Genomic DNA, 17,747 nt, shown 5'->3' on the forward strand with positions numbered 1-17,747 from the left:
AAAATTATGGTTAATGTATTCGGCCAAATGTGTCCTAGTGACAGTTTTGCTGTTAAGAATCCTTGTCTTTAAAACCCTAGCTGTTGTCCCCTTTTGGTCATGATTTCATTGCTGAGATAAATAATTTCTGTGCTTTCACCTGTATTCATGACTTTTTTTTTCTTCAAATAGTTGAACTACATTCTTTTGCATAACCAGAAGGAAAAAAAATCTTGAAAACTTACCTAACTTGTAGAGAAGAATAAATCAGGTGTCATTTCTGTTAGGGAAGGAGTATATGTAAACGTGCTTGTTTACATATTTCACTAAATATACTAATTTTTCATTTGACAGGATTTGTCTTTAGTGAATCTGAATCAACTGCATTAGAACAATTTGAAGGTGGCCCTTGTGCAGTGATTGCACCAGTGCAGGTAAGATGTTTTTATTGTAGAAATGGTTTAGAATTAGTAAGCCCAAATTCTATTCTTTATGTATGTGGAGCTGAAATAAATATTAAAAGAATTGCAGATCAGTTGTATTTGGGTTTCATAATACAGTGTGGAGGAGACAGAAAACTCGGTAGAAAGGCAGAGATGGTCTGATTTTGAACTATAATTTTACAGAAGTGGGTTTGTTTGAGGAAGTGGTGCAGGTTGATCCAAGCAGAGGTTAACTTGGAAGTTCGTAGTACAGGGTAAAGGAGAGAAGTAAAAGATCAGATATAAATGTAATCCTAATCCTTTCTCATCTGTCAAATTCCTGTCCTTAAGAAGGGTAATATATGTGTCACAATGGCTGCTTTAGCAAACTATATTAGAAGGATTTGAAGTAATCTGTTTTTGAACCTGTCAAGGTTTGCTATGTGAGAAAAGGGGAAATGTTAGCAGAATAATTGAAGTATATCAGGTGCATATATTTTTATTCTGGATACATGTTTAGGATTTCGCTTGTGCGTCAGATGTGCTCAACCAACTGTGATTGTGATTATTTTTTTGTTTGTTTTTGCTTTCTTCTTCCACTTGTTAGTTTCTAGGGCACTTGTGACTCCTGTACAGACTATATGACCTGTAGGCTGGGTCTGTTCTGCTAGAGCAGTTTGTCTAATCTGTGACTGCTCTGATTCTCTCAGGAGCACCCTGTAGAATCAGGCAGACAACGAGTCATGGGTCAGATTACTCTTTTGGTAACCTGCTCTTGACTCATTCTTAACACACAGATCAAATTCTGCAGGTGTGTCTAGGCCTGTGTTGAGGCCTTGCCCACTGATAGTGGAAATTAAAGTCATGTAGCAGAGTTAACTGGATCATGAACTGGGAGGTATCTCAGTCAGACAACTCATGTTGTGAAATGTCTCTGGTGTGTATAATGTCATAGTCCTCTGTTCTGGTTACTTCAGGGTGTTATAGACGCTGGTCACACCAAAAGACTTGTACCACAGGAAGAAGCACCGCTTGTGTAGGTTGTAAACAGTCAATAGAAAAATGTTGTATTATGAATTGCACTCTGTAACATGGCTGTGTCTAGTTCTGTGGTCTTAAAAACAGATGTGCAGTGTCTCTGATGTTAGAATTACAAATCTTTAATTTGGAGGAGTGGAGGGAGTAAAGAATAGGACCAGGTGGCTCCTTAAAGGCAGTGCCAAGTCTTTACTGTATTGAATGTTTTTATCGACAGTGGATTTGCAGTTTTATATGTAGTTAAACTTCCTTTAAATTAAGTAGTTAAAGCATGTTTAAAAGTGAGATGAATTAGATGTAGGGATGGAGGAAGTGATCAGAGAGATCTTGCAGTGCCTACTGCTGCTGTGGATTTCTAAAAAAGATATGTAAAAGATCTGTGATGGGAAAACAGAGTGAGTTCTGTAAGGGAAGAAGTGAAAGTTGAAGCATCTATTTTTAAGGTGCTACAAGTACCTGAAACAGCATCTTAACAGAGTAATTACAAAGACCAGGAGTCTACTTCCCAAAATTTTTTCTTTCATTGCTCCTTCTTTTTGAGTCTGTTCTTCTAATTACAACATTAGTGTTGATGGAAAACAAAGCAGGGATATACATATGCATAGTTTTTTCTTATTCTGATATGTGAATTATGAGTTGCAGTGGTTAAAAGAGATGGGCTTTCTACTCCATTAATGCAGTCCTTTGAGTCCGGAGATGTTTATGTAGATATACACTCTGTGTATTTGAAGCACACTTGAGATTTAAACTCGATCAAGTATGAAGCTACCTTTGTAGTTCGTTTGAATGGGAAAAATCAGTAAACAGTGCAGGCTCAGGGTCTCCTACTAAATGATGAGCATCTTGAAACCCTTCTAATAATGCACAAAAATGCTCTGTGACACGATGTAAAAGTTGGTGTGTCTTGTATTTTAATATTATTTTATGCTTTGATAACAAAGGCATTCCTTTTGAAGAGGCTTTTTACCAGTGAGAAGTCTAATTGGAGAGACTGTCCAGGTACTGAGATGTCTTCTTTTTCCTCTTATTTTTTCCATTTGAATTATTTGTAAAGCATGTCCCAGTACAAAGACTTTAAAATATTGTATATTTTAAACTGTGCTCCCATGCCATTTTGAGTCGCACAGTATGTATACATGTCTCTAAACTCCTATTTGTGAGGTCTGTGCCTGTCCATAGTACTTCCGTGTTTTATAAATATTTAATTGAAATCTATTATTAGCAAAGGAAATGGATTAGAAATCATATTAAACCACATTTTTCTAAAGACAGCTTTATAATTATTTGGTCCAGTATAGTCCAACAGCAATTAACATTAATAATTAATAAGATAAAAGTAATAAACTCAATTATTTAGATAACAATGTATTAAAAAAGATCCTAGTGTCTTATATAATGTACTGATTAGTAGCAACTGAACTCATGTAGGTTTCTGATCTTTCAGAAGAGGACCAGAAGAATCTTCTCTGTCATACATTATGTGACATTTTGGAAATGGCTTGCTCTGATAATTCAGAGTCGTACTCTCTGGCAACGTGGATAAGAGGAAAAACAACTGAAGAAACTGCTAGTATTTCTGAAAGTCCTGCAGAATCTAGTCGTCAAGAGGAACAGCCTTGTAAGATGTATTTCTATACTAAATTACCCATCGCTTACTGAAGTATTACGTTTTTGTTTTTGAGGGGCAGTGCTTACTGTTGCTACACAGATGTTTTTTTTTCACCTTTGTGATTCCATTAGCAAGAGATGGATTTTTGTCTGTTATAATCAGAGGCATTGATCCTTCTTGTTGAAAGGAATGTGCTATCTATAACTGGAGTTCTAACATGTGTTTCTTTTGAATTTGAGCAATTTCCGTAATTTTTCAATTTTATTTTGTTATTTATTGGGACCTGGTGTGACTTTAATTTGAAAAAATCTGTATGCTTCCTAACACTGGAGGAATATTTTGATGTGTCACTTGTTGCTTTATTTTGGAAGAGTTTTTTTAGGAAATTCTGCAGTGCTTGATCTGCTATGAAATATTCTGGATCCCCTGTTATGTAAAAGTAGTCTTTTTTCTTTTGATTATGTGCAGTACCAAAACAGCTTAATCAAATCTAGTAGATTAAAGAGGGTTTTGTTTTAGTTTTTTTGAGTTAGAATTTTTTGGTTACCTGTTTTTTGGAAATGTCTTGATTCCTTCATATCCAGCTTGATATTTTGCATAACTGCAGTAACTGTCATAACTATTGTTTCCCAAACAGTTTGAAGAAGATTCTGTACAGTTGTTCCATCCAAGGCATTAAACTGGGGGTTGGGTTGATGGCAAATTGAACATGAGTTAAGTGTGCCCTGGCAGTTAAAAGGGCCAAACGTGTCCTAGGGTGCATCAAGCACAGCACAGCTATCTGGTTGAGGAAGGTGATTGTCCCACTCTACACTGCAGTGGTGAGGCCCCGTGTTGAGTACTGTGTGCAGTTTTGGACATCTAAATAGGAGAAGGTCATTAAGCTATTAGAGTGTGTCCAGAGGAGAGTGACCAAGATGGTGAAAGGTCTTGAGGGCAGGACTTATGGGGAGCAGCTGAGGTCACTTGTTTTCTTTAGCTTGGAGAAAAGAAGGCTGAGGGGTGACCTCATCACAGTACACAACTTCCTTAGGGGGGGCAGCAGAGGGGGAGGTCTTCCAGAGAGGATCTCTCTGGTAACCAATGATAGGACATGAGGAAATGGAATGAAGCTGTGTCAGGGGCTGTTCAGTTTGGACATTAGGAAAATGTTATTCACTGAAAGAGAGGTCAGTCAGCACCAAGACTGTCAGAAGAAGCAATTGGAGGACACTCTTAATCACGTGATTTAGTGTTAGGTAGTCCTGTGAGGAGTGAGGGGTTGGACTTGATGATCCTTATGGGTCCCTTCTAATGGGAGAGTCTATGATTAATCACTAACATCAGGATCTAGTATACATCATCTGTTGTACTAAGGTACAACATCTAGTCATCTAACTGCTGTTGAGCCAGTGACATGGGAAGTTTATCTATGCACACATGATCATTGAGACATGTATTTATTAATCTTTTATTAGGAGATACCTAACATCTTAAAAGATAAGCCTCTTTCAGTTTTTGTTCCAAATGTGTCCCTTCAGAAGTATGAAAAGCTTTTTGCATGAGAACATGCTTATAAAGGTGCCATCTTTTGATAGAATGAATATTTTATTCTGCAGTTTGTGGCATAACTACAAAGTAAGAATTTTACAAGTAAATTTATATGTGCACAGCTAGCTATAGCAATTAGTAGTGCCGGAGCTCTTTGTGTTACAAGTCTTCATCTGCTTCTATCAGATGCTCCATGTGCTCCATGAGCCAGAAGGCTCAAACAATAATTAAAATGTTACTTAATTGAAAAAAACTGGTCACCACGTAAGCAGGGCTTTTGTATTAGGAAAAAGTATAGAGAAAGTTGTAGATACAGCTTTTGGTTTTAAAAGAAAAAAGAAAATTTTCCTTTGCAAGATAAGGCAGTTATAACTGAAATTCCTAATTTCTGTGGATTTTTTTAGTTGTCTGAAACTTTTTCTCATATTATGAAGCTTCCTTTGAAGAAAAAGTGAAGTAATCCATGCACTTTTACTGTCCTGTTTATTAATATATTGCCTTATTCTAAAGAACTTTTAACTGTAGAAACTGTTTAGCAGAAGGTCTTGTTAAACACACAGTAATTGCTCTTAACACACAATTAATGAACTAATCCATTCTGTTACATATCTACATTTTTCATATTTCTGTACAAGTCTACAAGTTCTGCATGACTTGTCCTCAGTACCATGGAATGTTCTTAGGAACAGCAGGATACACAGCATGAAGTCTACTTTTGTTATGAGCAATGTTGATCTTCATTGTTCTTATCCTACATTCCTTGCTAGACACTGAATGTACCTCTTATATGTATTTTACAGTTCAAACAGTATTTTACTTTATATGTATAATGCAATACACTTCCTGATTTAATATGTATTTGTTAGGGTTTTTTGTTTTGTTTTTCTTTTCTGTCCTGCTAGACTAGCTTCTTGCCTGGTTAAGCTTGGGACAAAGATGTGGAGAAGAAGGTATTATTAATTATGTAGAGTTCTGTTACTACTAGTGCAAAGGAATAAACTTATTTCATGCTTGGTTGCTGTAATCAATAAAAATAGGAACTGGCATTGTCATAGTTGGTAGGACTTAAGAGATGCGTGGGAGGGTATTACAAATACAATTCCACGTGGCAGGCTACTGCTAATTGGGAATTGAATGTGGGAATGTGTTTATAATAAAACCATGAAACATTATTAGACACAGCATGAGTTTCTATCCAGTTGTGTCTCTCATACAGCTCATGTTCTAATGCTATTTGTTCTCTTCCTCTCGTCTAAGCACTGTCTTTATTTAGCATTGTTTGGATTACATATAGTTACACTTTTCTTTAGGATTTCTACTTCTTTCCGTTTGTTTCAAATAGTAGTTCTCTTACCATTTCACTCTGTTCTGTAGTAACAGAATGAAACTGCCTATCATCCTGCTGTGTGAACAAAAGGTGGATTCGAGCACACTTACTGAATGCAATAGCATTTTTCATCTGCTTTTGTGGTGTATACCAATGACTTCTTGTTGGCCATGCATTGGCTGTAGTAGTGCAAGTTCCCAGGTTCAAAGACTGCTTTATATGATTTAGTCCCTCTGACTTTCTGTTTACAAAACGTACATTCTTGCATCAGGGTTAGTTCCTGGAGCATTTTCTGCAGTTTAGATTCATTATTTCATATTTTAAATTAAAGTCTTAAAAATTTTCTTAAGTTTAGTTCTGCTCTTAGTAGTGTAATTTTACCGACTCTGTAGTTTTTCAAAAGTCAAAACCTAACACTCTTAGGACTACTGCTGCGTTATTTCTAAAGTGGAAAATAAAAGTATTCTATTGCTGCAGTGACTGTTGTATTTGCATTTAGGAGAGTCAAGTGCATCTTTCAAAACATAATCAGAAGGGGCATAAAAAGTCTTTCCTAGAATTCTTGTGGGAAGAATTAATCAGTAGTATTAGCCTTATGACTTCAGGTCTTTAATGAATTGAATGCAGCCAAATTCAGTAGCTATGTGGTCAGACATTTTTTAGATATTCATCATTAAGTGGCGTTTATCAGAAGGCTCATTTGTGTTATTCTTCTAGTAAGAATATAAAGTCCTTGCGGACCTAAGGGGCACTAAAGACTGCTAGAGTCTTAATATTTGAAAGCCTATAGAATTTGATAATTGCACAACTGGGAAGTATGACTTCCCCTTGGTAAAAAACAAATTTGATTTTAAAAGTTTATTTCATCTCTTTGGTTTGGAAATGTTGAGGGGAACAAAGGTATAAAGCCTGTGTTGAACTTGGGAAGACACTAATGCTGTATTTTTTTTCTGTCTTAGACGCAAATCTTATTTGAAAGGCTGTTTATTCATTATTAAAAGAAACCATTGAGAATTTCTTTAAAAATAGGATGTATAACACTGTTTAGAATAATTCTACTTGTTTGTAATAACTAGACATTAAAAGGGAAAAAAACCCACAAAATTTTGGTAATAGATATGTATACAGGAATTAAAAATACAGCTTACCTACATTGATAAATTAATCCAAATAATCATGCTTGCTTTTCTAGGAGATAGTACTTCTTCTTGACCTGCAAAATTATATTTACAGTATGCATATGCTTGATGACTTTGTGACAGCCATGTTTTGTAAACAAGTGCTTAGTATTTGACAAATATTTTCAAGGCTGCACACTCCAGTAGCTTTGTGTTTTTAATAAATTGATTAGTCCAAATAGAAATGTTCTCACTAATTTGTATGGTGGAATCTTAATGGTGCAGTAAATTATTTTATACTAATCACTTTAAAAATTTCAATCTCAAGGGAGGATTAAAAATATAATTAAAGCTTGAAAGTATACTAGCTTGCTTTGTGTATCTTGTGTCATTTTTTTGCCATGTGTAGTGCTGAAAAGTGTCTCTTGTGTATAGCTGCCTTGGCTGTCGAAGAGCTTGGCTTTGAGCGATTTCATGCATTAATTCAGTAAGTAATATGTTGGAACATTTAAAATACAATATTTTGAAGTAACACTAATATTCACAGCCCTGAAAGGGGTATGTTCAGAAACTTTTTTGTGTTACACATCAGGTTAAGCTTATATTTCAAGTTTTGGTTTGGGGGTTTTGGTGGTTTTTCTTTACATTTTGCTGTTTAAAATGGAATATTTTGAGCATAAGCGTTAGCTTTAAAATAAAACTGGAGCAATGTAATGTGGGAAATTTGCCAAATAACTTGTGCTTTTCAAGTATACGAGCACATCTCATTAACATTCACGTTTAAGTTGAAGATGTTAATCCTCAGTATTTATACATAGTCTTCACAAGTAATTCTAGCTGAAAAACTTTATATATACTGAAAAAAATGTGACGTAGTATTTCTCCTTATTTGAGACAACGTAAGAAACATTTGTAAGAATATTTAATTTCTGAGACTGATTTTTGTTTCATGTTTTAAAAACTGCTGTCTTCTGGGGGTCTAAATGCAGAGCTTACAGTTCTAGTAATTGTTGTAATCATTATACAAATAAATCCCCAAAGAGGAAATAAAGAGCAACAGAACTTAAAAAAAACAGTTGAGATGGAAAATGTTGCTAATTAGAACTACAATAACTACTGGTTATCATATCAGTAGTAATTATAGTTTGTTCTTTAAACCCATCATCATATGAAGAAAGATGAAAGAGGAAGGTATACAATTTCTCTTAACGTTATCTGATCAAAACACTAATTTCCTGCTCCCCCTACCCCTTCCACTCATCTCCTCCATCTTTGAACTTGTGGTACCCACTTCAGTTTTTCTCAGCCTTTCTCACTGAAAATTAGCCCTGGCATATGCCTTCAGAGCAAGACGAATGATGGATTTCAGAACTAACTTTGCCTTGCATACCTTGAGTGCCATGCATGCCTATTGATAATGAAAGGTAGATTAAAAATCTCAAATGTTAGCCAGAATAAACCCTTGTATGGATATATATTTTTGTAGCTGTTTATTTTTTTTAAACAATACTTAATAAAAGTGTGAAAGAAATTAACACACAAGTTTATGCAGGATAAGCAGAGAGTGTGATCTAGTTTGAGTTACTGAGTATGACCTAATGTTTGTGTTATGAAAAGTATTTAGCTCTGTCCCAAGAAATAGCCCAAGAAATAGAAAGTGCATTGGAACCTTGATGGATCTTTTCCTTTCCTCTTTTTTTTTTTCAAATTCCTTTTTTTTTGTTTTCAAATTCCTTATTTTTTTTTCTTCTTAAATATATGATCGCCTGGAGTTACCTTATCATCCAGACAGCAACCCTATTATAGAACTAGATAAGTTTCCCAGATGTTAACATACCACTCGTGGTTTTGAACATACTGGTTTTTACCAAAGCTAGTCTAACAAAATCAAATTCTCCTGGGAAATGAAATAATTGCTTTGAAAGCCTGAAAGATGTTCTTACATGAAGATTTTTTTCCCCACTGTTTATGGACTGAAAGTCTTTCGGAATGCTGTGTAATGCAAATTTATTTTGGTGATATATAGACTATTCAGTTTCAGTAACAGTGTGTTGTAGAATTACTGGTTCAGCCCTCTCTGCTATTTCACGTGTGTGTAACTTTATGCTTAGTGTTTGCATATAAAAACTGTGTTCATTTTTGCACATTGCTCCAGAATTGTTCATTTTTGCGCATTGCTCCAGAATTATTCATCTTCTGATGGGTAAATACTGATGACTTTATGGCAGTTATAGTAACCCCAGAACAGCTGCTATGTCATTCTGTATATAACACCAGTTTTACTCAGCTTTTACTTGGATATTTTCATGTTGGGTATTAGTAGTTCTTATTTGTGCTTTGTGACACTATGCTAATGCCTCATCTAAATACATTCTTCTTTTTTGTTGGGTTTTTCTGTCTTTAGTAAACGAGCATTCAAAAGCTTCCCTGAAATGAAGGATGCAGTTTGGGATCAGTATTCGGTGTGGACAAACAGATTTGGTGTATTGCTCTTTCTGTATTCTGTAATACTCACAAAGGTTTGTGGGCTGTTTGATGCTTTTTATGTGTGTGTGCTTTTCTTTTTTAAGAGAAAGTTTAATCATATAACCCTTTTTTTTCTATAAAAGGTGAACACTAAACTGATAAACTGAATAAAATCTAGACAAATGCATGGAATGGTGTCTTGATTCCATGTTGCAGTTCATTTCCAGCATATAAACCTGAAAACCTCAGTCCTTTTTTTTTTTTTTCTCCTTTAATGATAAAATTACATATTTTGGAAACATAGTTCCTCATAAATCCCCAACATCTCTTACTAAATGAAGTGTCTTCAGGTATCAGTTCATATAAGGGCATCAACCTCCTAATGTTTTACTGTTGCATTCTGTTGTTGTAAATGTGGCAAGTTATTCCTTAAAAGAGAAAAAAGTTTGTAATTTTTCGGCAGGGTATTGAAAATATTAAAAATGAAATTGAAGATGCAGCTGAGCCATTGATAGATCCCGTTTACGGTCATGGAAGGTAAGCTGCAAAATACGGTTGCTGCCTCTTGAAATAGATTAGTGGGCTATTTTTTTTTTTATGTTTCTGTGGCTGATCATTCTTCTAGGAAATTACTGATACGACAACAAAGAGTCAACCACAACTTTAAAATAGCTAAAAGTAACACATTTCTGAGGAAATGCTTCTGTTATTGGTGAATTTTCAGAGGAATAATTCTGAAATGCGAAGCTACGTTTTTATATCAAGGTGTTGGTTGAAAGAGTAGAGATGGTATTAGCATCACTGAATTAGAAATACAAGCTAATTAAAGGAATATACGTAATACCTGCTTAGCTGACCAGATAATACAATATTTTTTCATTTGTTAGAGTTAACCACTTTTTCAGAAATAAATTTTATATCCCTTTTGATAGGCTATTTCTTTCTGTTATGTAGCCAAAGTTTGATTAACCTCCTGTTGACGGGGCATGCTGTTTCTAATGTGTGGGATGGAGACAGAGAATGTTCAGGAATGAGTAAGTTGATTCTGTTTTATGCTTGTTCATATTTTTACTGTGACCTACAGTTTTGGAATATGCTCTGTGCTCTATTTCTGTTTTGATAGTCTCCTTGTTTACTGTCCTTTGATTTAAGCAGACCTCCAGTGGAAATAAAACATACTTGCACTAAATCTCTGATGGTAATATTGATGAATTGATTGTCAGCTGCAGGTTGAAACAGTAACTGGTGGCCTGAATAATGGAAGGGAATGCAGTCTTTGGAAGTTGTGAAAGTTCGTCATTACAACAGGGATAGGGCCACTATTCAGAACAGCTGCATCAGACTAGAGAAATGGACTGACAGGAACCTCAAAACTCAAATCCTGCATCTGGGGTGGAATAAGCCTATGCGAGAGCACAAGGCAGGACTGGCTGGCTAGGATGCAGCTTTGTAGGAAAGGAGCTGAGTGAGTTGCCCTTGAGGCATCAGTGTGCCATGCTGGCAAAGAAGGCCAGCTGCACTGTGGGCTGCATTAGGAGTAGGGAAGTGATGGTTCTTTCCCTCTGTCTGGCACTTGTGGGACCACCTCTGGAGTGTTATGTCCAGTTTGGGCTCCCCAGTACAGGAGAGATACTGACGTAGTGGAGTGAGTGTGGTGGAGGGCCACAGAGATGACTGGGAAACTTTTGTGGTGTTTGTGCATTTCATCTGACAAGCAGAAATTATTTGAAAGCAGGAACAGTTGGATTATGAAAGTGTTTGCAGCCTCTCTGCTACTGCTCCAAAGTTTATCTTGGGTTTATCGGCATGCTTATTACAATGATCTTTCTGTCATCCAAGTCATCACTTTTTGATTTTTAGATTGTGATTTATCAGTCTGAATTGTTAGATTATGATCAATCTTAATTGTTTTGCAACTTTCCTTTGCACTAGGATAATTTGCTGTTTTACAATTTAATATAACTTTTTTTGAAATCTTTGCAGTTCATCCCCTTGTTTGTCTTTCAGATTCTGTCTGGTAGACCTTATTTGTTAGTTACCTAAGTTAGAATTGTTTTATTTTTCTGAGAATATTGAACTCTTTGCACCCTGTAATATTTCACATTTAGGTTCTCATCAGTTCTGCCCTAAAAATCCAGAACTCCCATAGAAACATCTGTCTCTCTTTGGGGTGAGAGAAGGACCAGAATATAATCTTTTGTACGTTTTAAGAATCTTGTATTACATGTCCTGTTTTTCACCAGTCGAGTAATTGAAATTAACTAATGTTGGGAGCCCTCCATTTTCTTCAGGTTCTTGGGATAATTACAGTCAAACCCAGCTAATTCACTGTTCTAAGTCTATAATCGGTATATTACAAAGTGATTTGTGTAGTCTATCAACAAGAGGGATGAAGAGCAACCAGTACTGTTCACAGCTGTGTAGCCAAGACTGAATTTTGGATACATTGTCACATTTCCTTTATCAGTCGTGTTTGTCATCTTCTTCAGTCATTTCTCTAGCATTTTGACTTTCTTTGGCATCTTTTCTACCAGTGCTATGAATTTCTCTTGCAGAAAGGTTGCAGGTTTAAAAATAACAAGTACTAAATATATTTGCTGACTGTTTTTTGAAGTTAGCTTTTTGTGCGTTTTTCTGGTTTGGTTACTGGTCACTTGCCTAAAATTCATCTGGTCAAGGAAATACAAGTTGGATGGTTTGACATTAGTATTGTACAGAGTTGATTGCCAGTGCTGCTTTATCTTTCCATATATAAACATAATGGAAAGATTTCAGGTACTTCTGCAATTAGGAACTTCTGAAACTGAGGGACAGGAGAGGCATCCCTCTCACTGGGGGAACAGTGGTGCCAAGGAGCTGCAGAAAGCAATGGATGTGATGTGGTTCATGGCATATTTGCAGGGGCAGCAGTGAAGCATGGAGCAGCAGTATGAAGATTCAGCCACAATGCAGGAACAGAAAAGATGCTAGTTAAGTGATGCTGTTATCATAAGTAAACACGTTTACTAAATTGGATTTCTGAAATGGCATTTGCCTTACAATTTTTATTCAGAAGTTACGTGAAGCCGCTTTACCTCGTGTTCAGCTGTTTAGGTAATAAATTTTTAATTAAGAAGTAAGTCTTTAAAATTATTTTAAAGCCATTTTAAAGGTCCTGCCAGTAATTTTATCAGTGACAAAAAACCATACTAAATTAGGAACTTCAGGGATTACCAGGTAGTTTGCAGATTATACTCAGAGTTCTGACTCTTGCAGTACTGCATATTTTCCAAATATGCTAGGAGTTACTAACTGGAATTATTCGTGGTTACCACTGATTAGAATACCAGTGGAATGATGCGTCTTCTTTAACTTTCTGTGTCTTCCCCTTTAAATCTTTCTTCTTACTATATTCTCTTCTCTTGCCACAATTACAGAATCATAGAATCGTTAGGGTTGTAAAGGACCTTAAGATCATCTAGTTCCAACCCCCCTGCCGTGGGCAGGGAAACCTTTGCTAAATCCTGTCACCCAAGATAGGAAGAATATAGGGAGGTAGATGTATTTTTTCTTTTTTATTAAAGAGTTTCATTCTTATGTGACGTGTAACAATTGAATATAAATGCAGAAAATGCTGTAATAGGTTTTTTCTAAGTAGTGTCCAAGAATTCCTCATGTGTTCATGTTGTCACTAGGTGGCGGTATCCGATACGGTTGGAAGCTATCGTTAGATTTTAGAACCGTCGTTTGTTTGGACCCGATTTTTTTTTTTTTTTTTGTAGAGGCTTTAGGTTTCTCCCTTTTTAGAAATTGGATTACGTTGCAAAAGTACTTTTTGAAAAAGGAGAAACTAACTTTCTGACAAGAGGTGTACATATTCATTTTCTTAGGTGATCTTTGGTATTACCATATCTCTTGCAGGGGGGTGTTTTTTTTTTTTCTGGCAGGTGATGGTATAAACAGGGATGAACCTTGATTTAGAGCAGCTTGATTTCCTTTGTTTCCTTGTAACTCATAGAAGAGTGATTTTTGCTTTTGTTCCTGTCTTCTCAGTTGACTAATTCTGAAGGAGGCATGAGTAGACCAGTGACTGGGCTGAAGATAACCTAACAGCTTTCAGATACACGATGAATGTAGCTTGACTATGAGATACTCAGTTATCTGTCAAGGGAAGAAAATACTTAGATCATAGAATCATTCCAAATCATTTTCTGAGTACTAAGTATTATTTATATGTGACTTTGCTGTACTGATCTGAGCATTAGCTCCCAAATCTGAAGCCTTAGTTTAGCAGACTGAACTTTAGATTGATATCTGTGAATGATTTTTAAGAAATACATGTGATGTGTTAAAATTTTTTAACTTTCTGTTGCTTCTGCCATTTATTTCCCTTCATTGCACATATGAATGTGCTATTTCTGAAAAATAGCTCTTCCCTAGTTTGAAGGATCCTTCACTAGTGGGTTTTTCGTGTTTTAATTAAGCTAATTCTCTTGCTCTCAGCTCAAAGAAAGGATGAATTGTTTCAGTGTATGGTAGTTTATAGCAACACAGCTATAAGTCAGTGAGATAATGGGCTGCTGCAAAGTATTATCTGTCCCCCCCTCAATGTTTTAATTCCAGTCAATTTTGAAGATAATCCTTAAAAACAGAGTTTCAAATCAAAGAATTCTGCACTGTAAAAAAGAACCTTTTAATATGTATAGCTGACAACTCCAAGGAAGCAGTTGCACTGCCAGGCCACAAAGGTAGGGAATAAGTTAGTATTTGTAAGGTTTTGGCAATTGTTTTGTTGAAGTTGGGGTTTGGTTTGGTTTCGGTTGGGTGGGGTTTGTTTTTTTTTTGTGTTCTTTTTGTTTGTTTGTTTGGTTTGTTTATTTGGGTTGTGGTTTTTTTGGGGGGGCGGGGGGGGTGGTTATTTTTTTGCTAAAAAGTAGAGGAAAAAGCTAAGCCATCACTATAATAACTTGTGCACTGTTGCAAAAATCGGTGAGGTAAGCTTGAAGTTGGTGAAGGGAGCATGGCATACCATGCCTAGCGCTATGAGTTATGGTGAAATGCAGAGTTGGTTTTTGGAAGTCCAGAAAATTTAGAAGAGCCTATTTTACTTGCTCTGGTCCTGAGGCTTTAGCCCATCGGTAAGGGTTGTCATAGTTTTATGCTGTTGTACATGAGTGATCAGTGTTAAAAAGCACAGTTGGAACTTAGTGCTTTAGAGGGAACTTTCAAATAGAAAGTCAGTGTGCTCTGAAAAAAGGCAATATAGATATTTTTAATTTGGTCATGGTGTATGTTCCCATGTTTATTTGCAGGATCAGGCGTGTGCTGCTCTTTATTTAGGCAGTCTGGGGACCTACTGTTCCAAGTAGACAATACTTGCACTGCTGAGATGATGTGTATGTAAGCCCAGAGCTGCTTCAAATCTTATAGCTAGTTTCTAAGCATGAATTTTGAAGAACTTGTATTCTTCAATAAGGGTCTATAAGTGCTCTTCCAATCAGTTGTACATAAATATTTCAGCTATTCCTGACAGCTGTGTGTATGTTTGAGAGCTGTAGGATGCATTAAGTGGAAGTCGGAACAGAATGCCAAATAGAGTAAATGCTTTCTTTCCTACAAACAAAACTGTTATTTGCAAAGTTGTTTTATTATTCAGAGTGTGAAATTATAAAGGATAAAAATTACCAGGGAACTATCTCTCTTTCAAAAAAAAAAAGGGGGGGGGGAGTATGGGGTAACACATATATGCATATATATGGGATTCTTTCCTCTTCAAGATAGCTGCTTTTCTTAAATTTTCTGAGAATAATTCTGGTGCAAGTTACAAGTACTTGGTATTCTACCAAATCCATCAACTTTTGAAAAAAGGCCATCAACAGTAGACTTGTAAAACTATTCATTTGGCTCTTAGAGAGGGAACTTATTAAACTGTTACTGGCTTTTGACTACATCGTGATGATTTGCTATTGTTGCTAAAACTGCATGATTCTTAGAATTGTTGTTACTTGATCAATTTTTAAAGTTAAAAAACCAACAAACCTGCTTAGAAGAGTCTTTTCAGATTTTTCTTGTACGTTTTTTGCTTTATTTTGAACAGAACTTCTTGGTATACATAAACAGGCAACAGTAGGCTTTTTGACATTGATGGAATCTCTGAGATATTGTAAGGTAAGCAGTTTTATGCATCATTTAAGAATTTTATTAGGGTGTTGTTGACCTCTTGGTATTACTAACAGCTTCGCTGTGAATTTGAGATATTAAAGAATTTTCAGAGTATGTTGACATTAAACCTGAGAATAATCATAGAATAGTTAGGGTTGGAAAGGACCTTATAATGCCACATGAAAAACAGATACATGATAAAGTAGTTAAATGCATCTTACTGACTAAATATTGTTGCTATTGAAATTAGAACTTTATTGTACCAATGTAATATAGCCAGGTATAAGCTTAAGTTTTTACTAAAGTAAGGCTTAATGCAAGTTACGCAGATGGTTATAAAACTCTAAAGTCTCACAGTGGCTTGCTGTTATGAATGTTGCAGTTTTATTGTTTTTTTTATGCTATCACTGTCTTCAATTTAAGAGCCATAAGTAAATATGGTAAAACGACTATAAAGTAAATGTATTCTGAATAGAATATGTTCAAGACCTAAAAGTTACTTACGTATTTATCTGTGAACATTCGAAAGTAACTGAAGTGCAGTTTAGTCCATATTGTTTCTTCCTGTTGTGCGTTTCTTGATTTAAGGGTTTTATTTGAGAAATTTTTTGCTTTACAAATACTACTTCAAAACAATGTTACTACTCAATTTCAAAAGGCTTTTTGATTATTCTTGTCAATCTCTATTGAATACCTGTAACTTATCTCAGGGTTAAAGAGGATTAAGTAGTTTGCGCAACATTGGTGTATTGACTGTAACTAACTGTCCATTTATTACATAAACGTCAGTTCTGAGTTGATTCATCCAAAACCAGCTAATAAGTCGTGTGGACTTCTACCTCATTTAACATCCGGTTGTAGTATTGTTAAGCATAAAGGGTATTTATGTACAGTTTGAAACATGGCTCCAATGGTGAAATAAGGGATATTGTTGATAGTACAATCTCACTGCTGTTTCATTTCAGTTAATTATCATATCAGCTATCTTGTTTTCCAAGTCAAAAAAGAATCAGTGGTTGAAATTAAAATCTAAGTAGTTTAGATGGTTTTGTCATGTCATTGATGTTTTATATTAGTTTTCAGAGCAGTTGGAACTCCACTAACTGAATTCTCATTAACTTGATCGCTAACTAGGTGAGTTTTCTGGGTTTGATTTGTGTTTCTGATTTTGTTGCACCTGTTTAGGTTGGCTCCTATTTGAAATCTCCAAAATTTCCCATTTGGATACTTGGCAGTGAAACGCACCTCACAGTCTTTTTTGCCAAGGTATGTTAGATATGATTTTTTGGTAACCTCGGGCAGATAAACACTGCATAAATTCAAAGTTCAGGTCTTGCTGCAGTGTGAGTTTCATGTGGCTTTAATGTAAAAATGTAGTCACCAAACATTTTAATTAAGCCTTCCATTGAAGGTAGAGTTGTTCATATGGTTTAAGGATATCTCATAAATTTTACTAAAGTCTTTCAGTTCTAGCTTAATTTATTAGGCTGGGGGAAGGTTATGCTTTAGAATACCATAACTGGGATAAGCACTGTCTTAAATTTCTGTAGTGTGAGAGAGATAAAAAGGAAATAGTTATGGGTAGGTTTCTGTTAGTAGTTTAATCTCCCTGACAGTACTTTCACAATTTTTAATCTATAACCATAGTTTGTTGTTCTGGATTTAAAATCAGTATCAAGACTGTAATGATAATTCCTTGTATTTATTCTAGATTTAAAATACATATCAGGACTGTAATAATAATTATTTTATCAAATATGTACTGTAATCTGTAGAACATACATAAAGCTTTTGAGATGAGTTCTCAAAAGTATGAGACCAAATTTTCTGAGAAGACAGTTTCTATTTCTTTAGTTGAAGATTTAAGTTGCTTTCCTTACATTTTTCTGTTCCTATGCAACACTTGTTTCTGCTTAAAAATAGTTGTTGAAACTTTAAATGCTACTTACTAGTACATTTATTAGTACTTACTAGAAATGAGCTTTCCTGTCCTTAATATCTTACAAATGAATGACTATTGTAGGTTTAAATCTTGAAAGTAAGTACTAGAACATCAGACAAAGTTGAGCTGTTTAGGCCAAAGTTTTCTTTAAAGAAATTAATCTTTAAAAAGGGAA

The 17,747-nt window shown here is 35.3% G+C and overlaps 1 protein-coding gene across 8 annotated transcripts in view; it reads left to right on the forward strand.

Moving 5' to 3' along the window:
- The window catches only part of MINDY3 (MINDY lysine 48 deubiquitinase 3), a 52,022-nt gene that overhangs the window by 8,262 nt on the left and 26,013 nt on the right, over positions 1-17,747 (forward strand). For 2 of the 8 annotated variants that reach the window (XM_062623656.1, XM_062623657.1), the window contains exons 2-10: positions 334-413; positions 2,381-2,438; positions 2,884-3,057; positions 7,459-7,510; positions 9,428-9,542; positions 9,953-10,026; positions 10,444-10,523; positions 15,566-15,636; positions 16,816-16,896. In XM_062623656.1, the coding sequence (XP_062479640.1) occupies positions 334-413; positions 2,381-2,438; positions 2,884-3,057; positions 7,459-7,510; positions 9,428-9,542; positions 9,953-10,026; positions 10,444-10,523; positions 15,566-15,636; positions 16,816-16,896 (785 nt within the window). Of the gene's footprint in view, positions 1-333; positions 414-2,380; positions 2,439-2,867; positions 3,058-5,486; positions 5,529-7,432; positions 7,511-9,427; positions 9,543-9,952; positions 10,027-10,443; positions 10,524-15,565; positions 15,637-16,815; positions 16,897-17,747 lie in introns of those variants that run through there. The other 6 variants (XM_062623659.1, XM_062623658.1, XM_062623661.1 and 3 more) reach the window with 6 other exon arrangements.

This window comes from Pezoporus occidentalis, unplaced genomic scaffold (genome assembly GCF_034315485.1).
Source record: "Pezoporus occidentalis ecotype Australia unplaced genomic scaffold, CSIRO_AGI_Poc_V1 ctg257, whole genome shotgun sequence".
In the NCBI taxonomy this organism is placed as follows: Eukaryota; Metazoa; Chordata; class Aves; order Psittaciformes; family Psittacidae; genus Pezoporus; species Pezoporus occidentalis.